The sequence below is a fragment of the Rhinopithecus roxellana genome, chromosome 5 (assembly GCF_007565055.1).
Source record: "Rhinopithecus roxellana isolate Shanxi Qingling chromosome 5, ASM756505v1, whole genome shotgun sequence".
NCBI classification, from domain to species: domain Eukaryota; kingdom Metazoa; phylum Chordata; class Mammalia; order Primates; family Cercopithecidae; genus Rhinopithecus; species Rhinopithecus roxellana.
The window spans coordinates 36,683,739-36,706,496 of record NC_044553.1 but is presented as its reverse complement, the minus strand read 5'-3'; the positions used below and the strand labels follow the sequence as shown (position 1 = coordinate 36,706,496).

The 22,758-nt window shown below is 35.9% G+C and overlaps 2 protein-coding genes across 5 annotated transcripts in view; one reads left to right on the top strand and one right to left on the bottom strand.

Moving 5' to 3' along the window:
• FAM227B (family with sequence similarity 227 member B) overlaps positions 1-22,758 on the top strand; it is a 307,689-nt gene that overhangs the window by 30,408 nt on the left and 254,523 nt on the right. For all 4 annotated transcript variants that reach the window (XM_030931652.1, XM_030931653.1, XM_010356628.2 and 1 more), the window contains 5 exons: positions 7,694-7,925; positions 9,530-9,597; positions 18,937-18,972; positions 19,758-19,862; positions 21,160-21,258. In XM_030931652.1, the coding sequence (XP_030787512.1) occupies positions 7,694-7,925; positions 9,530-9,597; positions 18,937-18,972; positions 19,758-19,862; positions 21,160-21,258 (540 nt within the window). The remainder of the gene's footprint in view (positions 1-7,693; positions 7,926-9,529; positions 9,598-18,936; positions 18,973-19,757; positions 19,863-21,159; positions 21,259-22,758) is intronic.
• Positions 1-22,758, bottom strand: part of DTWD1 (DTW domain containing 1) — a 161,773-nt gene that overhangs the window by 55,009 nt on the left and 84,006 nt on the right. The window lies entirely within an intron of this gene.

Here is a 22,758-nt window from a genome sequence, read left to right as displayed (position 1 = left end):
TCTTCAGCATATTACCCAGGAGAACTTCCCCAACCTAGCAAAGCAGACCAACATTCAAATTCAGCAAATAAAGAGAACACCACAAAGATACTCCTCGAGAAGAGCAACCCCAAGAAACGTAATCATCAGATTCACCAAGGTTGAAATGAAGGAAAAATTGTTAAGAGCAGCCAGTAAGAAAGGTTGGGTTACCCACAAAGAAAAACCCATCAGACTAACAGTGGATCTCTCATCAGAAACCCTACAAGCCAGAAGAGAGAGGGGGCCAATATTCAATATTCTTAAAGAAAAGAATTTTCAACCCAGAATTTCATATCCAGCCAAACTAAGCTTCATAAGTGAGGGAGAAATAAAATCCTTTACAGACAAGTAAATGCTGAGATATTTTGTCACTCCCAGGCCTGCCTTACAAGAGCTCCTGAAGGAAGCACTAAACATGGAAAGGAACAAACAGTACCAGCCACTGCAAAAGCATGCCAAATTGTAAAGACCATCGATGCTATGAAGAAACTGCATCAATTAATGAGCAAAATAACCAGCTAACATCATAATGACAGTATCAAATTCACACATAATGTTAACCTTAAATGTAAATGCGCTAAATGCCCCAATTAAAAGACACAGACTGGTAAATTGGGTAAAGAGTCAAGACCCATCAGTGTGCTATATTCAGGAGACCCATCTCATGTGCAGAGACACATGTAGCCTCAAAATAAAGGGATGGAGGAAGATCTACCAAGCAAATGGAAAGCAAAAAAAAATCAGGGGTTGTAATTCTAGTCTCTGATAAAACAGATTTTAAACCATCAAAGATCAAAAGACACAAAGAAGGCCATTACATAATGGCAAAGGGATCAATTCAACAAGAGGAGCTAACTATCCTAAATATATATATGCACCCAATACAGGAGCACCCAGATTCATAAAGCAAGTCCTTAGAGACCTACAAGGAGACTTAGACTCCCACACAATAATAATAGGAGACTTTAACATCTCACTGTCAATATTAGACACATCAACAAGAGAGAAGGTTAAAAAGGATATCCAGGACTTGAACTCATCTCTACACCAAGCAGACCTAATAGACATCTACGGAACTCTTCACCTCAAATCAACAAAATACACATTCTTCTCAGTACCACGTCGCATTGATTCTAAAATTGACCACATAATTGGAAGTAAAGCACTCCGCAGCAAATGTAAAAGAATAGAAATCACAACAAACTCTCAGACCACAGTGCAATCAAATTAGAACTCAGGATTAAGAAACTCACTCAAAACCACACGACTACATGGAAACTGAACAACCTACTCCCGAATAACTACTGGGTAAGTGACGAAATAAAGGCAGAAAAAAAGATGTTCTTTGAAACCAATGAGAAAGACACAATGTACCAGAATCTCTGGAACACATTTAAAGCAGTGCGTAGAGGGAAATTTATAGCACTAAATGCCCACAAGAGAGAGCAGGAAAGATATAAAATCAACAGCCTAACATCACGATTAAAAGAACTAGAGAAGCAAGAACAAACAAATTCAAAAGCTAGCAGGAGGCAAGAAATAACTAAGATCAGAGCAGAAATGAAGGAGACAGAGACACAAAACACCCTTCAAAAAAATCAATGAATCCAGGAGCTGGTTCTTTGAAAAGATAAACAAAATTGATAGACTGCTAGCAAGACTAATAAAGAAGTAAAGAGAGAAGAATCAAATAGACACAATAAAAAATGATAAAGGGGATAACACCATCAATCCCACAGAAATGAAAAATGCCATGAGAGAATGCTGTAAACACCTCTATGCAAATAAACTAGAAAATCCAGAAGAAATGGATACATTCCCGGACACATACACCCTCCCAAGACTAAACCAGGAAGAAGTTGAATGTCTGAACAGACCAATAACAGGCTCTGAAATTGAGGCAATAATTAATAGCCTACCAACCAAAAAAAGTCCAGGACCAGAGGGATTCACAGCCGAATTCACCAGAGGTACAAAAAGGAACTGGTACCATTCCTTCTGAAACTATTCCAATCAATAGAAAAAGAGGGAATCCTCCCTAACTCATTTTATGAGACCAGCATCATCCTGATACCAAAGCCTGGCAGACACACACACACAAAAAGAGAATTTTAGGCCAATATCCCTGATGAACATCAATGCAAAAATCCTCAATAAAATACTGGCAGACTGAATCCAGCAGTACATCAAAAAGCGTATCCACCACAATCAAGTTGGCTTCATCCCTAGGATGCAAGGCTGGTTAATAAATGTAATCCATCACGTAAGCAGAACCAATGACAAAAACCACATGATTATCTCAACAGATGCAGAAAAGGCCTTCGACAAATTTCAACAGCCCTTCATGCTAAAAACTCTCAACAAACTAGGTATTGATGGGACGTATCTCAAAATAATAAGAGCTATTTATGACAAACCCACAACCAGTATCATACTGAACGGGCAAAAACTGGAAGCATTCCCTTTGAAAACCGGCAGAAGACAAGGATGCCCTCTCTCACCACTCCTATTCAACATAGTGTTGAAAGTTCTGGCCAGGGCAATCAGGCAAGAGAAAGAAATAAAGGGTGTTCAAATAGGAAGAGAGGAAGTCAAATTGTCTCTGTTTGCAGATGACATGATTGTATATTTAGACAACCCCATTGTCTCAGCACCAAATCGCCTTAAGCTGATAAGCAACTTCAGCAAAGTCTCATGATACAAAATCAATGTGCAGAAATCACAAGCATTCCTACACACCAATAACAGACAAACAGAGAATCAAATCATGGGTGAACTCTCATTCACAATTGCTACAAAGAGAATAAAATACCTAGGAATCCAACTTACAAGGGATGTGAAGGAACTCTTCAAGGAGAACCACAAACCACTGCTCAATGCAATAAAAGAGGATGCAAACAAATGGAAGCATATTCCATGTTCATTGATAGGAAGAGTCAATATTGTGAAATGGCCATACTGCCCAAGGTAATTTATAGATTCACTGCCTTCCCCATCAAGCTACCACTGATTTTCTTCAAAGAATTGGAAAAAAACTACCTTAAAGTTCATGTGGAACCAAAAAAAAGCCCACATAGCCAAGACAATCCTAAGCAAAAAGAACAAAGCTGGAGGCATCCCTCTCCCTGACTTCAAACTATACTGCAAGGCTACAGTAACCAAAACAGCATGGTACTGGTACCAAAACAGATATATAGACCAATGAAACCGAACAGAGGCCTCAGAAATAACACCACCCACCTACAACCATCTGATCTTTGACAAACCCAACAAAAACAAGAAATGGGGAAAGGATTTCTTATTCAATAAGTGGTGCTGGGAAAACTGGCTAGCTATGTGTAGAAAGCTGAAATGGGATCCCTTCCTTACACTTTATACAAAAATTAACTTAATTTTTATTAAAGACTTAAATGTAAGGCCTAAAATCATAAAAACCCTAGAAGAAAACCTAGGCAATACCATTCAGGACATAGGCATGGGCAAAGACTTAATGGCTAAAACACCAAAAGCAATGGCAACAAAAGCCAAAATAGACAAATAGGATCTACTTTAAAACTAAAAAGCTTCTGCACAGCAAAAGAAACTATCATTACAGTGAACAGGCAACCTACAGATGGAAGAAAATTTTTACAATCTACCCATCTGACAAAGGGCTAATATCCAGAATCTACAAATAACTTAAACAAATTTACAAGAAAAAAACAACCCCATCAAAAAGTGGGCAAAGGATATGAGCAGGCACTTCTCAAAAGAAGACATTTATGCAGGCAACAGACAGGTGAAAAAATGCTCATCATCACTGGTCGTCAGAGAAATGCAAATCAAAACCACAATGAGATACCATCTCATTCCTGTTAGAATGGCAATCATTAAAAAGTCAGAAAACAACAGATGCTGGAGAGTATGTGGAGAAATAGGAACACTTTTACACTGTTGGTGGGAGTGTAAATTAGTTCAACCATTGTGGAAGACAGGGTGGTGATTCCTCAGTGGTCTAGAACTAGAAATACCATTTGACCCAGCCATCCCATTACTGGGTATATACCCAAAGGATTATAAATCATGCTACTGTAAAGACACATGCACACGTGTGTTTATTGCAGCACTATTCCCAATAGCAAAGACTTGGAAGCAACCCAAATGTCCATCAATGATAGATTGGATTAAGAAAATGTGGCACGTATATACCATGAAATACTGTGCAGCCATAAAAAAGGATGAGTTCATGTCCTTTGCAGGGACATGGGTGAAGCTGGAAACCATTATTCTCAGCAAACTATCACAAGGACAGAAAACCAGGCACCACATGTTCTCACTCATAGGTGGGAATTAAACAATGAGAAAACTTGGACACAGGGCAGGGAACATCACACACTGGGGCCTATCAGTGGGTAGGAGCCTGGGGGAGGGATAGCATTATGAGAAATAACTAAGGTAAATGACTAGTTGATGGGTGCAGCAAACCAACATAGCACATGTACACCTATGTTACAAACCTGCACATTATGCATGTGTACCCTATAACTTTAAAGTATTAAAAAAAAGAAATTGAAGATAAGACAAGTAAATGGAAAAGTATCTTGTGTTTATGGATTAGATGAATTAATGTTGTTAAAATGTCTACTACCCAATGTGACCTACATATTTAGTGCAATTTTTATCAAAATTTTAATGGCCTTTTTCACAAACATAGAAAAAAATTCTAAAATTTGTGTGGAACCCAAAGATTTGTAATTGCCAAATCAATCTTGAATAAAAAGGAACAAAGCTGGTACTTGGGAGGCTGAGGCAGAAGAATGGCATGAACCTGGGAGATGGGGCTTGCGGTGAACTGAGATTGCTCTGCTGTACTCCAGTCTGGGCGACAGAGCAACACTTCGTCTCACAAAACAAAACAAAAAAAAAAAGAAAAGAAAAGAAAAGAAAAAAAAGAACAAAGCTGGGGATATCACTACCTGACTTTTTTTTTTTAATTCTGTCACCCAGGCTGGGGTGTAGTGGTGTGATCATGGTTCACTGCAGCCTCAAATTCCTGGATTCAAACAATCCTCCCACCTCATCCTCCCTAGTAGCTGGGACTACAGGCATGTGCCACCATGCCTGGCCAAGTTTTGTATATTTTAGAGACAGGGTTTCTCTGTGTTGCCCAGGCTGGTCTTGAATTCCTGTACTCAAGTGATTTACCCACCTCAGCCTCCCAAAGTGCTGAAATTACAGACACGAGCCACCTCACTCGACCCTCACTTATAAAATATACTACAAAGTTATAGTAATCAAGGCAACATGGTAATGACATAAAAACAGACATGTATAATAATAAAACTGAATACAGAACTCAGAAATAAGTCCACACATTTGCAGTCAATTGATTTTTTACAGCAGTGTCAAGAATGCACAATGGAGACATGATAGTCTCTTCAGTAAATTTTGTTGGGACAACTGAGTATCCACACGCAGAAGAATCAGATTGAACCTTTATCTCACATAATATACAAAAATCAGTGCAACATGGATTAAAGATTTAAATGTAAAACCAAAACTGTACAACTACTGGAAGATAACATAGGGGAAAAACTCCATAACATTGGTCTGTACAGTGAATTTTTGGATGTGAAACCAAAAGCACAGGCAAAAATAAATAAATGGGATAATATCAAACTAAAAATTTCTGCCCAGCAAGGGAAACAATCAAGAGTGAAAGAGACAACCTGTAAAATGGGTGAAAATATTTGAAAACCATAGATCTAATAAGGACTTAATGCCCAAAATATGTAATGGGACTCAACTCTGTAGCAACAAAACTAATAACCTGATTTGAAAATGGGCAAAGGACTGGAATAGACATTTCTTAAAAGAAGACATCAAAACAGCCAACAGCAATGTGAAAAGATGATCAACATCATTAGTTATCTGGAAAATGCAAATTAAAAGCACAGTGAGACATCACCTCGCCTGTTAGAATGGCTGTTATGAAAAAAACAAAAATAACTAGATTTGACAAAAATGTAGAGAATGGAACATTTGAAAACTGCTGATGGGAATGTAAATTAATACAGCCGTTATGAAAAACCATAAGGATATTCCTCAAAAAATTATAATAGAGCTACCACGTGATCTAGCAATCTCATTTCTAAGGTAACATTCAAAGGGGATGATATGAATATGTCAAAGAGATGTCTGCACCCTGATGGTCATTACAGCATTATTCACAATATCCCAGATACGGAATCAACCTAAGTGCTTTTCAACATAAGAATGGAAAAAGAAAATGTGTTGTATGTGTGGCTATATATACGTAAAACACATTTTCTTTGTGGTTGTGTGTGTGTGTATACATGCACACATATTATACACACAGTAGAATATTAGAATATTATTCAGCCTTAAGAAAGAGGCTGGGCACAGTGGCTTATGCCTCTAATCCCAGCACTTTGGAGGCCGAGGTGAGTGGATCATGAGGTCCGGAGTTTGAGACCAGCCTGGCCAACATAGCGAAACCGCATCTCTTTTAAAAAAATATAAAAATTAGTTGGGCATGGTGGTGCATGCCTGTAATCCCAGCTACTTGGGAGGCTGAGACAGGAGAATCGCTTGAACCTGGGAGGTGGAGGTTGTGGTGAGCCGAGATCATGCCGCTGCACTGCAACTTGGGCAACAGAACAAGACTCCGTCAGGAAGGAAGGGAGGGAGTCTGTCTCTATTTTTGACAATGTGGATGAGCTTGGAGGACAGGATGCTTTGTAAAAAATAAGCCAGGCACCAAAAGGAAACTGTGGCATGATCTCACTTATAAGTGGAATGTATAAAAATGGAACTCATAGGAGCAGAAAGTAGAATGGAGTCTTACTGGGGCTTGTGAAAGAAAAGGAGAAATGGATTAAAGGGTGCAAAGTTTCAGACAGAATAGATAAATTCTGGGAATCAATTGGTCAGCATCATGATCATAATTAGTAATAGTGTATTGTGTACTTGAAAATTGCTAAAAGAGTGGATCTTAAATGTTCTCAACGCACACGTTAACTGTGCGAGGTGATGGATATGTTAATTACCTTTTTGGCAATCATTGCACAGTGTATACATCTATCGAAGCTTCACATTGTGCACTATAAATATTTAAAATTTTATGCTTTAATAAAAATAGAAAAAAATGAAAATAAATTAAAATGATCTCTTCTAATCTTCCCCCTTCGCATCCCCACAGATACTATGGAACAGGTGTAGACTGAAAGGGACCAAAGAGACATGAAGTCAAAACCTAACATTTTTATTCTGAACTAGATTCTTTTGCTATAAAGGGCATAATTGGTTCCACTGAAACTTGAATAGAGTCTTTGTATTAAATATAAATAATGTATCAGTGCCAATTTCCTGATTTTAATGGTTGCATTTATTATGTAGGAGAATGTTTTTGGTTTTCGGAACTGTACATTGAAGTTTTAAAGGATGATGGGCTATCATATACGCAAATTATTCTGAAATGATTCAGGAAAATAGTTTTAGTAAAGCACTTGTAACTTTTATGATGTTTGTGATTGTTTCAAATTTTTAAAAAGTAATTTAAAAACAATTCTGTGGAATAAAATCTCAATTATGGCTCATTGGTTTTGAACTCTATTATTTAAATTCATTAAAAATGACTTAAGCTGTATTCTCTCTTTCACATTTTTTGCAGGATTATTGGCCAAGGGAAATCCATTTTAGAGATGATGATGAATGGTCATGCACTCTGAAAAAAATAAAAGAAGATAGTTCATTTGTTTCAATTTATACACACCTATGGGAAAATGTTCCTCGAATATTTGAAGCACTTTTGATCATGGAATCAAAATTAAAGGAATATTCACTTATTTTGCAAAACCACACCTCTAAAATATTTAAGTGGAAAAGCATGATTTCTGAGACAAGTGAGCCTTATTTATTTTTATCTTTTATAGAAATGGAGTCTCACTATGTTTCCCAGGCTGGTCTCCGAATCTTGGCCTAAAGTGATCCTCCTAAGTCACCCTCCAAAAGTGTTGGAATTACAAGCATAAGCCAGTGCACCTGGCCAGTCCTTATTTTTTGTATTAGTAAAGTAATGGTTGGTCAGCTGTCTGTGTGTGTATGTTTGTGTGTAATCTCATAAATAATGAAATTCTAAGGTATAAAATAAATTTTAAAAATATTTTATTTTAAAACCTCTTCATTTCAAAATGGTTCAACACAGATTTTTTTAGTTGAACATAAATGTGTGGTTTCAAAGGAAGTATTACTAAAAGCCTTAAAACAGTTGTTAAACTGTTAAGCTTTTGTTAAATTGGAGTAGAGGTACAGAGTATTAAAAAAACAGGAGAGCAAGATTGCATCAACTAATATTCTTACTGGAAACAAACATATCAGCAAGGGTCAGGATAGAACAGAAATATCTAAAACTGAAAGTAAAAGGAGTGATAGTTAGCCTATATGGGCTCGCAGGCTAGTTTGTAGGAGTCGCTGGTATTCACTATGGAATAACTGAATGAATGACAAAGCATACAGCAAGTAATGATAATTTTTACTTTTCGATATTTGTACATTTTTCTTATCTAATTGTATGAACATTTCCAGAATAGTTTTAAATACTTATTCTTGTCTTATTCTTGATTTAATGGGCAAATTTGTCATATAGATGTCTTGAAAATGATATCAATTGTACTTATAAGGTATTTTTAGATATCAAATTAGATTCATTATGTTATTTTGGTATTTAATATTCTTTTTTGGACTTAGATTTATGTAATTCTGAAGATGTGTTTAAATACACTTCAAAATTAACTTTTTAAATTTTCGTATTTAAATTGTACATTTTAAAAATTTTATATTTTTTAACGTATAAAAGTTATATATAGCTTCTGTGTATGTATATATAAATACACACACATGTATATATCTTGTATACACACATACACACAGACACCCGTGTGTGCATATAAATTCATCTCATAATGAAATAAAATATCCACAAGTAAAGTATGAACATATCCTTTTATATCTTCCTCCTGTTTTTTAAAAAAGGTAATGTTTTATATACATATTGTCCTCAATATGTAGATATCAGAACTTGGATTCAAGTCTATCTAGGTTATCTGACTTCAGAGCCCCCCATATTGTCTCACTGGGCCATGCTCTACAGTACTACACTTTATTGAAATTAAGGTGACCATGAAACAACCAAGTGTAAGTGGCTGAGCTATTTGAAAAATGTGGACTTTTTAGGAGAGAGGGATTGACGTAAAACTTTAGACATAGGAGTAAGTGCCACAGACATGTTAGTTGGAACATGATATTTCAGAAAAAGGAAACAAGATATACTTTATATAATAGTTCCAATTATTAATTCAACTAATAGTGTGTATTAACATATGCTTATCAAAATTGCTAGTTGATTTCATTGAATAATTTTGTATATAATTTATTTAAAGAATTTAAAATTTTATTTTTAGAGGAGGTACATATATATAATATACTGTGAATTCTTATTTTCTTAAAGGTTCTTATAGAAAATTGAAAAGATATGGGGAATTTCTAAAGAAGTACCATAAGAAAAAAAAGATAATGGTATAGTATCTATGTTTTTATCATCTTTGAAAATTGGATTTTCACAGAAAATATAAACACTACATTTCCACAGATGAGCACTGATAACATTTTTGTAAATGTCCTTTTAGTCTACTGTTACCAATCTATCATCTATCTCTATATTTTAAAGATAGCTGTGCTTACCTTCTTTTCATACTCAGTATTATTGAGTATTGGCATCTCCACATAACTACAAGTTATTTGAAGACTTATTTCAAGGTATACTGTTCCATTTTTTGGTTATTTAATAATTTATAACATACTTAGTAGTGCAGGTCCCCTATCAGCCGTCTTCTTTTAGAAAATTAATTCTTTTTGATGACCTTTAGATTACTTTGCCAATTTTAAAAATCTTCGAGATTTTGATAAAAATGGCAAGTCTTTTGAATTACTTTCAGATACTTAGTCTTTTTAAAAATATGTTCTAAAATTATATAATGTTAGAGCTAGAAAAACTGTGTGTCACCATTGGTCTAGCCATCTCATATAATGCTTTATTTTTAAAATTTTAACTTTTATTTTCAGTTCAGGGGTACATGTGCAGGTTTGTTATATAAATAAACTTGTGACATGTGAGTTTGTTGTACAGATTATTTTGTCACCCAGGTGTTAAACTTAGTGTCCATTAGTTATTTTTCCTGATTTTCTGCCTCCTCCTGCCATCCACCCTTCGATAGGCCCCAGTGTCTGTTGTTCCCCTCTATGAGTTCATGTGTTCTCATAATTTAGCTCCCACTTATAAGTGAGAGCATGCAGTATTTGTTTTTCTGTTCCTGCATTAGTTTGCTAAGGATAATGGCCTCCAGCTGGATCCATATACCTGCAAAGGACATGATCTTCTTGTTTCTTACGGCTGCATAGTATTCCATGGTGTCTATATACCACATTTTCTTTATGCTGTCAACCACTGATAGACATTTGGGTTGATTCCATGCTTTTGCTATTGTGAATAGTGCTGCAGTGAATATATATTTGCATGTGTCTTTATGGTAGAATGATATATATTCCTTTTGAGTTCTTTTAGAAATCATCAAACTGCTTCCCACAGTGGCTGAACTAATTTATATTCCCACGAGCTGTGTATTATAAGCATTCCCTTTTCTCTACAACCTCGTCAGCTTCTGTTATTTTTTGACTTTTTAATAATAGTTATTCTGACGGGTGCGAGATGGTATCTCATTGTGGTTTTGACTTGCACTTCTCTAATGATCAGTGATGTCGAGCTTTTTTCATGTTTGTTCGCTGCATATATGTTTTCTTTTGAAAGTTGTTAGTTCATGCCTTTTGCCCACTTTTTAATGGGGTTATGTGCTTTTTTCTTGTTAAGTTCCATATGAGTTTTGGATATTAGATCTTTGTAAGATGCGTAGTTTGAAAATATTTTCTCCCATTCTGTAGGTTGGTTGTTTACTCTGTTGGTAATTTATTTTGCTATGCAGAAGCTTTTTAGTTCAATTGGATCCTATTTGCCAATTTTTGCTTTTGTTGCAATTGCATTTGGATTTGTCATGAAATCTTTGCCCTTACCTATGTCCAGAATGGTATGACCTAGGTTGTCTTCCAGGGTTTTCATAGTTTTGGGTTTTACATTTTGATCTTTAATGTATCTTGAGTTAACTTTTGTATAAGGTGCAAGGAAAGGGTTCCGTTTCAATCTTCTGCATATGTCTAGCCAGTTATGCCAGCACTATTTATTGAATAGAGAGTCCTTTTCCCATTGCTGGTTTTTGTCGGCTTTGTCAAAGATCAGATAGTTGTAGATATGTGGCCTTATTTATGGGTTCTTTATTCTGTTCCATTGGTCTATGTGTCTGTTTTTGTACCAGTTCCATGCTGTTTGGGTGGCTGTAGCCCAGTAGTTTATAATAGTTTGAAGTTAAGTAGCATGAACAGCTTTGTTGTTTTTGCTTAGGATTGTCTTGGGTATTTGAGCTCTTTTTTTGGTTCCATATGAATTTAAAAATAGCCTTTTCTAGTTCTGTGATGAATGTGATTGGTAGTTTAATAGGAATGGCATTGAATCTACAAATTGCTTTCGGCAGTGTGGTCATTTTAACGATACTGATTCTTCCTGTTTGCGAGCATGGAATGTTTTTCCATTTGTTTGTGTCATCTCTGATTTCTTTGAGAAGTGTTTTGTAGTTCTTGTAGAGATCTTTCACCTCCCTGGTAAGCAGTATTCCTAGATATTTTTGTGTGTCTGTGGCAATCGTGAATGGGATTGTGTTTCTGATTTGGCTCTTGGCTTGACTGTTGTTGTTATATAGGAGTACTAGTGATTTTTATACATTAATTTTGTATCCTGGGACTTCACTGAAGTTGTTTATCAGCTTAAGGAGGCTTTGAGACTATGGGGTTTTCTAGGTATAGGATCATGTCATCTGAAAACAGGGTGGTATGACTTCCTTTCTATTTCTATTTGGACTTCTAAAAGGAAGTCTATTGGACTTCCTTTCTTTCTTTCTTTCTTTCTTTCTGTTGCCTGATAGCTCTGACTAGGGCTTCCAATGCCATGTTCAATAGAAGTGGTGAGAGAGGGCATCCTTGTCTTGTGCCGGTTTTCAAGGGGAATGCTTCCAGCTTTTGCCCATTTATTATGACATTGGCTGTAAGTTTGTCATAGATGGCTATTATTATTTTGAGGTATGTACCTTCAATATGTAGTTTAATGAGAGTTTTTCACATGAAAGGGTGTTGAATTTTATTGAAAGCCTTTTCTGCATCTATTGAGGTAATCATGTAGTTTTTTATTTTAGTTTTATTTACGTAATGAATCACATTTATTGATTTGCATATGTTGATCCAACTTTGCATCCCAAGGATAAAGCCTACTTGATTGTGGTGGATAGGCTTTTTGATGTACTGCTGGATTCAATTTGCCAGTATTTTGCTGACGATTTTCACATCAATGTTCATCAAGAATATTGGCCTGTAGTTCTCTTTTTTTGTTGTATCTCTGCCCGGTTTTAGTAATAGGATGATGCTGGCCTCATAGAATGAGTTAGGGAAGAGTCCTTCTTCCTTAATTTTTTGGAATAGTTTCAGCAGGTATGGTATCAGCTCTTCTTTGTGTATCTGGTAGAATTCAGTTGTGAATCTTTCTGGTCCTGGGCTTTAATAGGTTGATAGGCTATTTATTACTGATTCAATTTCAGATCTCATTATTGGTCTGTTCAAGGATTCAGTTTCTTTTTGGCTCAGTCTTGGGAGGGTTATCAGTTTCTTCCAGATTTTCTAGTTTATGTGCACGGAGGCGTTTATAGTAGTCTCTGATGGTTGTATTTCTGTGGGGTCAGTGGTGATATCCCCCTTATCATTTCTTTTTTATTTTTTTGCAAAATGAAAGCAAGTTTATTTTAAAATTAAGGGATGAAAAAATGACTACTCCATAGGCAGAGCAGCCCAAAGGACTGCTGGTTGCCCATTTTTATGGTTATTTTTGATGATATGCTAAACAAGGGGTGGATTATTCAAGCCTCCCCTTTTTAGACCAAAAAGGGTAACTTCCTGACATTGCCATGTCATTTGTAAACTGTGATGGCACTGGTGGGAGCGTAGCAGTGAGGATGACTTGAGGTTGGTCACTCTCATCGCCATTTTGGTTTTGGTGGGTTTTGGCTGCCTCCTTTACTGCACCCTGTTTTATCAGCAAGGTCTTTATGATCTGTAAACTTTTGTTCTGACCTCCTATTCCCTTATCATTTCTGATTGTGTTTATTTGATTCTTCTCTCTTTTCCTCTTTATTAGTCTAGCTAGCAGTCTATTTTGTTAATTAAAAACAAACAAACAAACAAAAAACAGCAGTTGTCCTGGATTCGTTGATCTTTTTAATGTTTTTTTGTGCCTCAGTCTCCTTCAGTTCAGCTCTGATTTTGGTTATTTTTTGTCTTCTACTAGCTTTGGGGTTGGTTTTCTTTTGGTTCCCTGGTTCTTTTAGTTGTGATGTTAGGTTGTTAACTTCAGATCTTTTTTGACTTTTCGATGTCAACATTTAGTGATATAAATTTCCCTCTTAACACTGCCTTAGCTGTGTCCCAGAGATTCTGGTATGTTATATCTTTGTTCTCATTAGTTTCAAAGGACTTCTTGATTTCTGCCTTAATTCCATTTTTTTTTCCTAAAAGTCCTTCAGTAGCAGGTTATTCAATTTCCATGTAATTGTATGGTTTTGAGTGAATTTCTTAGTCTTGATTTCTAATTTGATTGCTATATAGTCCAAGAGACTGTCATGAATTCAGTTCTTTTGCATTTGCTGAGGAGTGTTCTACTTCCAATTATGTGATCGATTTTAGAGTATTTCCCATGTGGGCAATGAGAATGTGTATTCTATTATTTTGGAGTGGTGAGTTCTGTAGATGTCTACCAGGTCCATTTGACCCAGTGCTGGGTTTAGGTCCTAAATACCTTTGTTAATTTTCTGCCTCAGTGGTCTGTCCTAATACTGTCAGTGGGCTGTTAAAAGTCTTCCAGTATTACTGTATGGGAGTCTAAGTCTCTTTGAAGGTCTCTGAGAGCTTGCTTTATGAATCTGGTTGCTCCTGTTTTGGGTGCATACATATTTAGGATAGTTAGGTCTTCTTGTTGAATTGAGACTTTTAGGGTTATGTAATTCCCTTGTCTTTTTTGATTTTTTTGGTTTGAAGTCTGTTTTGTCTGAAATTAGGATTGCAAGTCCTGCTTTTTTCTGTTTCAGTTTCTTGGTAAATTTTTCTCCATTTCTTTACTTTGAGCCTATGTGTGTCATTGCATGCAAGATGGGTCTCTTGAAGATAGCATACTAATGCATCTTGGTTCTTTATCCAGCTTTCCACTCTGTGCCTTTTAATGGGGGCATTTAGCCCCCATTTACATTCAAGGTTAGTATTGATATGTGTTGATTTGATCCTGTCATCATGATGTTAGCTGGTTATTATGCAGATTTGTTTATGTGTTTGCTTTATAGTGTCACTGGTGTATGTACTGCAAGCAGGTGCAGCCAGGCTGGGGCCCTGGGAGAGGCCAGCAGACCATGGGGTGCCCAAGATGGATTGGCCCCATCTTTTGGGCAAGGTGACCTTGTATAGTTCAGGTCTGACAGTTCCTCTAGGGCTGTCGTCTTGTTGTTAGTTGGTTATTATGCAGACTTGATTGTTTGGGTGCTTTTTAGTGTCATTGGTGTATGTACTTAAATAATGTTTTTCTGGTGGCTAGTAACAGTCTTTGATTTCCGTATTTAGCACTCCCTGAAGGACCTCTTGCAAGGCAGGTGTGTTGGTAACGAATTCCTTTAACATTTGCTTATCTGAAAAAGATCTTATTTCTCCTTCACTTATGAAGCTTAGTTTGGCTAGATAGGAAATTCTCAGTTGGAATTTCTTTTCTTTAAGAATACTGAATACAGCTGGGTACAGTGGCTCAGCCTGTAATCCAGCACTTTGGGAGGCCGAGGCAGGTGGATCACGTGAGGTCAAGAATTTGAGACCATCCTGACCAACATGGTGAAACCCCATTTCTACTAAAAATACAAAATTAGCTAGGTGCGGTGGTGCATAATCCCAGCTACTTGGGAGGCTGAGGTAGGAGAATCACTTGAATCCAAGAGGGGGAGGTTGCAGTGAGCCAAGATTGTGCCACTGCACTCCAGCCTGGGCAACAAGAGCAAAACTCTGTCTCAAAAAAAAAAAAAAAAAGAATACGAATATAGGCCCCCAATCTCTTCTGGCTTGTAGGATTTTTGCTGAAAAGTCTGCTGTTAGCCTGGTGAGATTCCCTTTGTAGGTTTACCTGCCCTTCTTTCTAGCTGCATTTAATATTTTTTCTTTCGTGTCAGCCTTGGAGAATCTGATAACTATGTGTCTTGTGGATGGTCATCTTGTATAGTATCTCACAAGGGTTCTCTCTGTGTTTCCTGAATTTAAATGTTGGCCTCTCTGACGAGGTTTGGGAAATTATCATGGATGATGTCCTGAAATATGTTTTACAAGTTCCTTTTCTCTCCCTCTTTTTCAGGAACACTAGTGAGTATAGATTTGATCTCTTCACATAATCTCTTATTTCTCAGAGGTTTTGTTCATTATTTTTTATTTATTTTTGTGTGACTGAGTTATTTCTGAGAAGCAATCTTTGAGGTCTGAGATTCATTCCTCAGCTTGGTCTATTCTGCTGTTAATACTTGTGATTGTATTATTAAATACTTGTAGTGTGTTTTTCAGCTCTGTCAGTTCAGTTTGGTTCTTTCTTAAAATTATCGTTTCAACCTTCAGCTCCTGTATTGTTTTATTGCAATCCTTAGATTCTTTGGAGTCGGTTTCAGTTTCTCCTGAATTTTCATGATCTTTATTTCTAGCCGTGTTCTGAATTCTTTGCCTGTTATTTCAACCATTTCAACCTGGTTAAGCACCATTAGTGGAACTAGTGCAGACATTTGGAGGAAAAAGACACTTTGGCTTTTTGAATTGCCAGAGTTCTTGTGCTGATTCTTTCTCATCTGTGTGGGCTGATGTTCCTTTAACTGTGGTGTAGTTTGAGTGTAGTCAGTTGACTTTGTTTCTGGATATTTTCCGAGGGCTGAGACTTTGTCTTGGGTGTTTTTTTGTAGCTGAATTATTGTCGTTAGTGTTATCGGGAAATGTATTTGCACAATATTTTTAGTGTTGAAGTTTGGGATGTGATTCAGTAGATGGTGCTTAAACATACTGGTTAGTAGCTAGGCACTTGCTCAGCCAAATGGTTCTTCTGTATTTCCTCACATTTACAAGGCATGCTCCTTTCAAAGAAGTTTTAAAATTCTGACTACTTAATTTTATCAAATGACTTTTCAAAATCTATTGAAATGGCCTTTAGGTAAATTGTACTAACAAAAGTTTTAATAGTTATTCTTTTTGTTAAATATAAAAGTTTTATTGGATTTATCAATCAGAATTTTAACATGTATTTATATTTTTGTGGTCTCATTTTTCAGGTTATATGACCAAAAACTATGGTTTTTGTTACTGCAACTCTGTTGCTTGAAAACTTCCACTGTTTTTTTTTCCTCCTGCAGAATAAACCTTGGAGATTAACCTTAACATTTAATTAAATCTGACTTCATCTTTTTTATTGATACATAATCATTGTACCCATTTACAGGGTACATGTGATATTTTGATGCATGCATGCAATGTGTAATGATCAAATCAGGTTATTTAAAATAGCTATCGTTTTTGTGTCAGGAATATTTCAAATCTTCTTTTATAGCTATTTTGAAATGTATAAGACATTGTTGCTAACTATAGTTGCCCTACTATGCTATCAAACAGTAGAACTTAACTATTCTAAATAACTATATGTTTTTACACATTAACCAACCTCTCTTAATCCCCTCCACTCCCCCAACACCCTTCTCACAGCCTCTGGTAACCACCATTCTACTCTATACCTCCACAAGATAAACTTTTTAGTGCCCACAAATGAGTAAGAACACATAATACTTGTCTTTCTGTGCCTGTCTTATTTCACTTAACAGACAACCTCCAGTTTTATCCATATTGCTGCAAATGACAGAATTTCATTCATTTAATGGCTACATAATATTCCATTGTGTATATATGCCACATTTTATCTATTTATCCTTTGATGGAAACTTAGGTTGGTTCTATACCTTAGCTGTAGTGAATAGTGTTCCAGTAAACCTGAGAGTGCAGGTATCCCTTTGATTTCCTCTCTTTTGGAGAGACACTGAGTAGCGGGATTGCTGGACTAATTGTATGATAGTTCTATTTTTAGTTTTTTGAGAAACCTCTGTGCTGTTTTCCATGATAGCTGTACTAATTTACATTCCCACCAACAGTATTATAAGAATTCTCTTTTCTCTTCATCCTTACTAGCATTTGTTGTTTTTTGGTAATAGCCATTCCAACTTGGATAAGATGATATTTCATTGTGGTTTGACTTGCATTTCTCTGATGATTTGTGATGTTGAACGTTTTTCATAGGCCATTTGTATGTCTTCTTTTGAGAAATGTATATTCAGATCCTTTACCCACTTTTTGATGGTATTATTTGTTGTTTATTTTTGCTGTTGAGTTGTTCTAGTTCCTTGAATACTAATATATTCTGGATATTAGTCTCTTATTAAATAAATGGTTTGCAAATATTTTCTCCCATTACACAGGTTGTCTCATCACTCTAATTGTCCTTTGTTGTACAGAAGCCTCCTATTTTAATATAGTCCCATTTCTGACCCCATCTTTATTGATCTATAACTTTCAAGCACATAGCCTTCTTTCCAATCATATTTGATCTCATTTTTCCTAAAAAGTCTCTCTTTCTTATTCTTGTGTACACTTTAAAAAATGAGAATAATATGATCCTCTTTCTGGAAGCATTACATCATTCTTTCCAATTTGTTTTGTATGTCATATGTCATCTCCTTTCTAAAATATGTGTATGTGTAATATGTGTGTATGTGTGGTATTGTGTGTGTTAAACTTACTTGTAAGCTTAGTTATTATTGGAGTGAGTAAGAATGTGGAAATTAACCTGCTATCTATCTATGTCTGTCTATAGTATATATATCTTATATATGTTTTATATATATGTAAACATGACTAGATGATCAAAACCTAATCTATGTGTATAAAGCAGTGTAGTAGACATTAAAATTTGCCACCCAGATTCCCTCTCAAAGAAGGATCTGTGCTCTACGGGCTAAGAGTGCTGTTAAGGGACACCCTTCAACTGTCAGTCCCTTCATTGGTTTCCTGACCTCCAGAGAACTTCCTCTTCTGAGGAAGCTTCTTTCCAGGAACCATCCAGTGACTGCTCAAGTTGGAGCAGAAAGGCTTGGCTATTTCAGTCCAATGAAAGACAACTATGATCGGTACTTTCAGCTCTAGAACTCTTCTTCGAGCCAGTTGTGGCTATTAGGCCTCCATCATAGCTAATTTCTCCATCTGCCCAATCCTGCCTCTTCCCTTGACTGCCAAAGGCATTGATTCCAAAGGCATTCGCAATAAACATTCTGAACACTAAACTTCCCCAGAGAGTCTATTTCCCAGGAACCTAACTGTAATAAGTAGTTTGTTTATTACAGCCCTTATCTCTATTTGTTTTGTTTGTGTATGTATCTGATTCCATTTTTGAACCATAACTAGTTTGAGGGCAAGGGTCATCTTTGAATTTCTGGTATTAAACACAGCAATAGTATTTTAGGCCTCTGTAGAATATATATATATATATATACATACACACACATGTATCTATATTTATCTATGCATACTAGTTAACTAAACAAATTTACTAAATGTAAAATTTCTTTAATTTAGAGTTTTAAAGATTTTATTTAAAATGTTTTCCAGCTTTCAGATGAAATGGAGACAGAGAAGAATATAGAGGTACTTAAAATTTCTGTTCTGCCAGATTGTATATCAAGTATATTATGTAGGACTAAAACAATGTTTACAACAATATAAATATAGCTCTAAATATAGAGAGAGGTACCAGAGGAGAGGGTTGGAAACAGGTATAGAAGCTTTCTCTTTCTGCCTAGTCTTTATTTACTTGTGTGTAGTCTAGCTAAAATTCTTGATCACTTGAGTTTATGTCAAAATTAGTTCTGAAATATGATTTTGTTTTTATTTTAGGTATGGCATATGAATGTACCAGGGTTTTTAATTTCAGAGAAGCGGAACATATGAAGGTTTTTCTTTTTTTTTGCAGGGGGTGTGGGGAATGGAGCCTCACTCTGTGGTCCAGGCTGGAGTGCAGTGGCACAATGTTGGCTCACTGCAACCTCTGCCTTCCAGGTTCAAGTGATTCTCCTGCCTCAACCTCCCAAGTAGCTGTGATTACAGGTGCATGCCACCATGCACAGCTAATTTTTGTATTTTTAATAGAGATGGAGTTTCACCATGTTGTCCAGGCTGGTCCTGAACTCCTGACCTCAAGTGATCCACCCACTTCGGCCTCCCAGTGTGCTGGGATTACAGGCGTGAGCCACTGTACCTGGCCGAAGGTGTTTCTTAGATGGGATATATAATTTTTAGTTAATTTAGTAAAAAGAAGTAAAATAATTATGTTAATGAATCATAGTTAAATGTTGGTCTTCTGTAGTTATACGAGTCTACTATATTGAGAAGAATGAAATATTTACTCTCCTGTTATATTTTCCTCTTTCTAGGGTTGCAGCTTCACAGGATTCAAAGCAAATGAACTTACTAAGCTACCCAGACATTTGGATGCCGAGCGAATTTATCTTTTTATTTTAAAAGCCCATAATTTTGATGTATGTAAATATTTCTTTTTATCATAGGATAAATTTTGACAGTATGATTTAATGAATCAGACCTATATTTAAAGCTATGAGAAATTAGGTGTTTAGCAAGATTTGATCCTTTGGGCATTAAATTTGGCAGGAAAGACAAGTGATGTTTCTAACCCACTGATTACCAGAAAAGAGTGTTTTAAACTCTGTGTTACTGCTTTGGGACCCTGAGGTTGCTAGTGTACACTGGCTTGGCATGTAACCGTAACAGGTGTGTTTTCCTTCTTGTCTGTTCCTGCTCTGTCAGCTCAGGATGTTTTAGCCTGATCATTTTTGATCCTGAAATAAGTTGTGAGTGCCCTTCTTCACAACCCTTCTGGGTGTTTCTTTTGAGTCTCCAAGTGTCTGTGGGAATTTTTGGGTAGTATCCCTATAGGGTAACCAAACGATGAAAAACTGCAGGTGTTGGGAGGTCATTAGATCAATAACCAGTGAATACCAGGGCTAAAATGAGGATAAGATGGTTACCTGGTAAAACTGCTCATTTTGCCCTTCGTGACTAAATTATCCATGATTAAATGGATACATTGCCATTTAATCCAATTTTGATTAATTGTTTGCTTAGAAAGAACACTAGACAGGCTTAGGATAGGGGCTTATTGGAATAGAAGTCCATGATTGTTTATATTTGTCCTCAGTGGAAAAGGTGCAAATAATGGCATGAATCTTACATGTTTGCTGTTCTTGGTTGTCCTTTCGATATCTACTAGCCAAATATGGTTATTGAGCATGTGAAATGTGGCTAGTATGACTGAGGAGCCGAATTTTTTATTGTATTTCTTTTAACTACTTTATATATAAATCTAAAAACTAAATTTCATTTAGTTATTAAAATGCTTTTAATTATGCTTGGAACAAAATTACAAACATGTATTCTATGAAGTCTAAATATTAATCTAGTACTTCTGATGAAAATGTAGCGTTCAAGTTAAGATATGCTATCAAAAATATATACCATATTTCAAATGCCTAGTACTAAAAATGGAATGCAAAATATTTTAATAATTTTTATAAAAATTATGTGTTGAAATATTTTAAATATATTTGGTTAAATAAAATGTCACTAAAATTAATTTCGCTCTTTTTTAATGTGGCTACAAGAAAATTTAACATTATGTATGTGGCTCATGTTAAATTTCTGTTGGACAGTGCTGATCTGTAAGCATTGAAAGCATACTCTTTATAAAGCCTATTTACATTAACATGTTTTGTAATATATTTTAATCTCCATGCATCTCTTTTTTGTTTTTTTCCATAGGGAAGAGTTTTTAAAATCTGGAAGACTCATTTTCTCTCAGAAGCCTCCATTGCTCTTTTGCATGACTCCTTTTGGTGGTGGTTCCTCCATAAATTCAGGGTATAGTGATTTTTAAAAATTTCTTTTTAAGTTGATTTTTTGGCTTAATTAATTTTTTAGTAGAGATTAGTCTAGTACAAAAATGCTTTTCTGGATGCAACTACAGAGATGAGTTTTTGAGCATTCCACACATTAGAAATCCTATTTGAAGTCTGGAGTTCTTTCAGAGGAGTTAAAATTTTAATATAGATTTCAAAAGATTCTGGATCTTTGAAATTAGACTTCATATATTATATATATCATAATATATATCACATATAATTAGAGTCTAAGTCAGATTTTTAATCAGAAGATGCAGAATTAGAAAGGTGAGAATTCTGATTAGGATTGGACAGATAAAGAAGATGTATTAGTCTGTTTTCACACTCTTATAAAGAACCACCTAAGACTGGGCAATTTTTGAAGGAAAGAGATTTAATTGACTCACATTTCCACATGGCTGTGGAGGCCTCATGAAACTTACAATCCTGGTGGAAGGCAAAAGGGAAGCAGGCACCTTCTTCACGGGGAGGCAGGAAAGAGAGAAAGGGAAGGGAAAGTGCCACACTTTTTAAACCACAGATCTCGTGAAAACTCACTGACTATTACGAGAACATCATGGGGGCAACCATTCCTATGATCCAGTCACCTCCCATCAGGTCCCTCCCTCAACATGTGGGGATTATCATTCAAGATGAGATTTGGTTGGGGAGACAGAGCCAAACCATATCAGATGTGGTATCTGGGAATCAATAAGAGAAGAAATAAGCAGCACATGAAACTGTGTTTTACTAGAAGAATTTCAGTAATAATATTATAATACCCTTAATGTTCTAAAAAATAGCTCTTGGGACCTTGACTACAAAAAAGACAAGTACCTGGAAAGTGCATCATTCCCCTCCAAACAACAACAAAATAAAGACATTTAACTTACAAAGTCAGTTTTTTTTAACCCATCATATAAATTAGATTTCAAAGCAAAGAATGTTACCAGGGATAAAGAAAGTAATTTTATAATGCTGAAGTGGTCAACTCATCAACCTGACTTAACAATTCCAAATATTTATGCACCTAATAAAAATGCTTCAAAACACATTTAATAAAAACTTGTAATACTTTAAAAAAAATACACAAATCAATACGTATAGAGACTTCAGTCCCTTCTTTGAATAGTTGGTAGAATATACAGAAAATTAGTAAGGATACAGAATGATATAGAAGGCTTAAACAACACTCTCAAGCAACTTGACGTAATTGACATTTATTAAACATCTCCTGTATTCATTGGTTTTGTGCTACAATAAGAGAATATAACAGAATGGTGATTTATAGTGAACAGAATGAATTGACTCACAGTAGGCTAGGAAGTCCAAGATAGAGGGGCCAGCATGTGGTGAGGGCCTTTTTGCTGCATCATCCCTTGGCAGCAGGTAGAAGATGAGAGAGGGAACAAGCAAGAGGGCCCCTCCTATGATAACAAACCCCCTTCTGTGATAATGGCATAATCTGTTCATGAGGGTA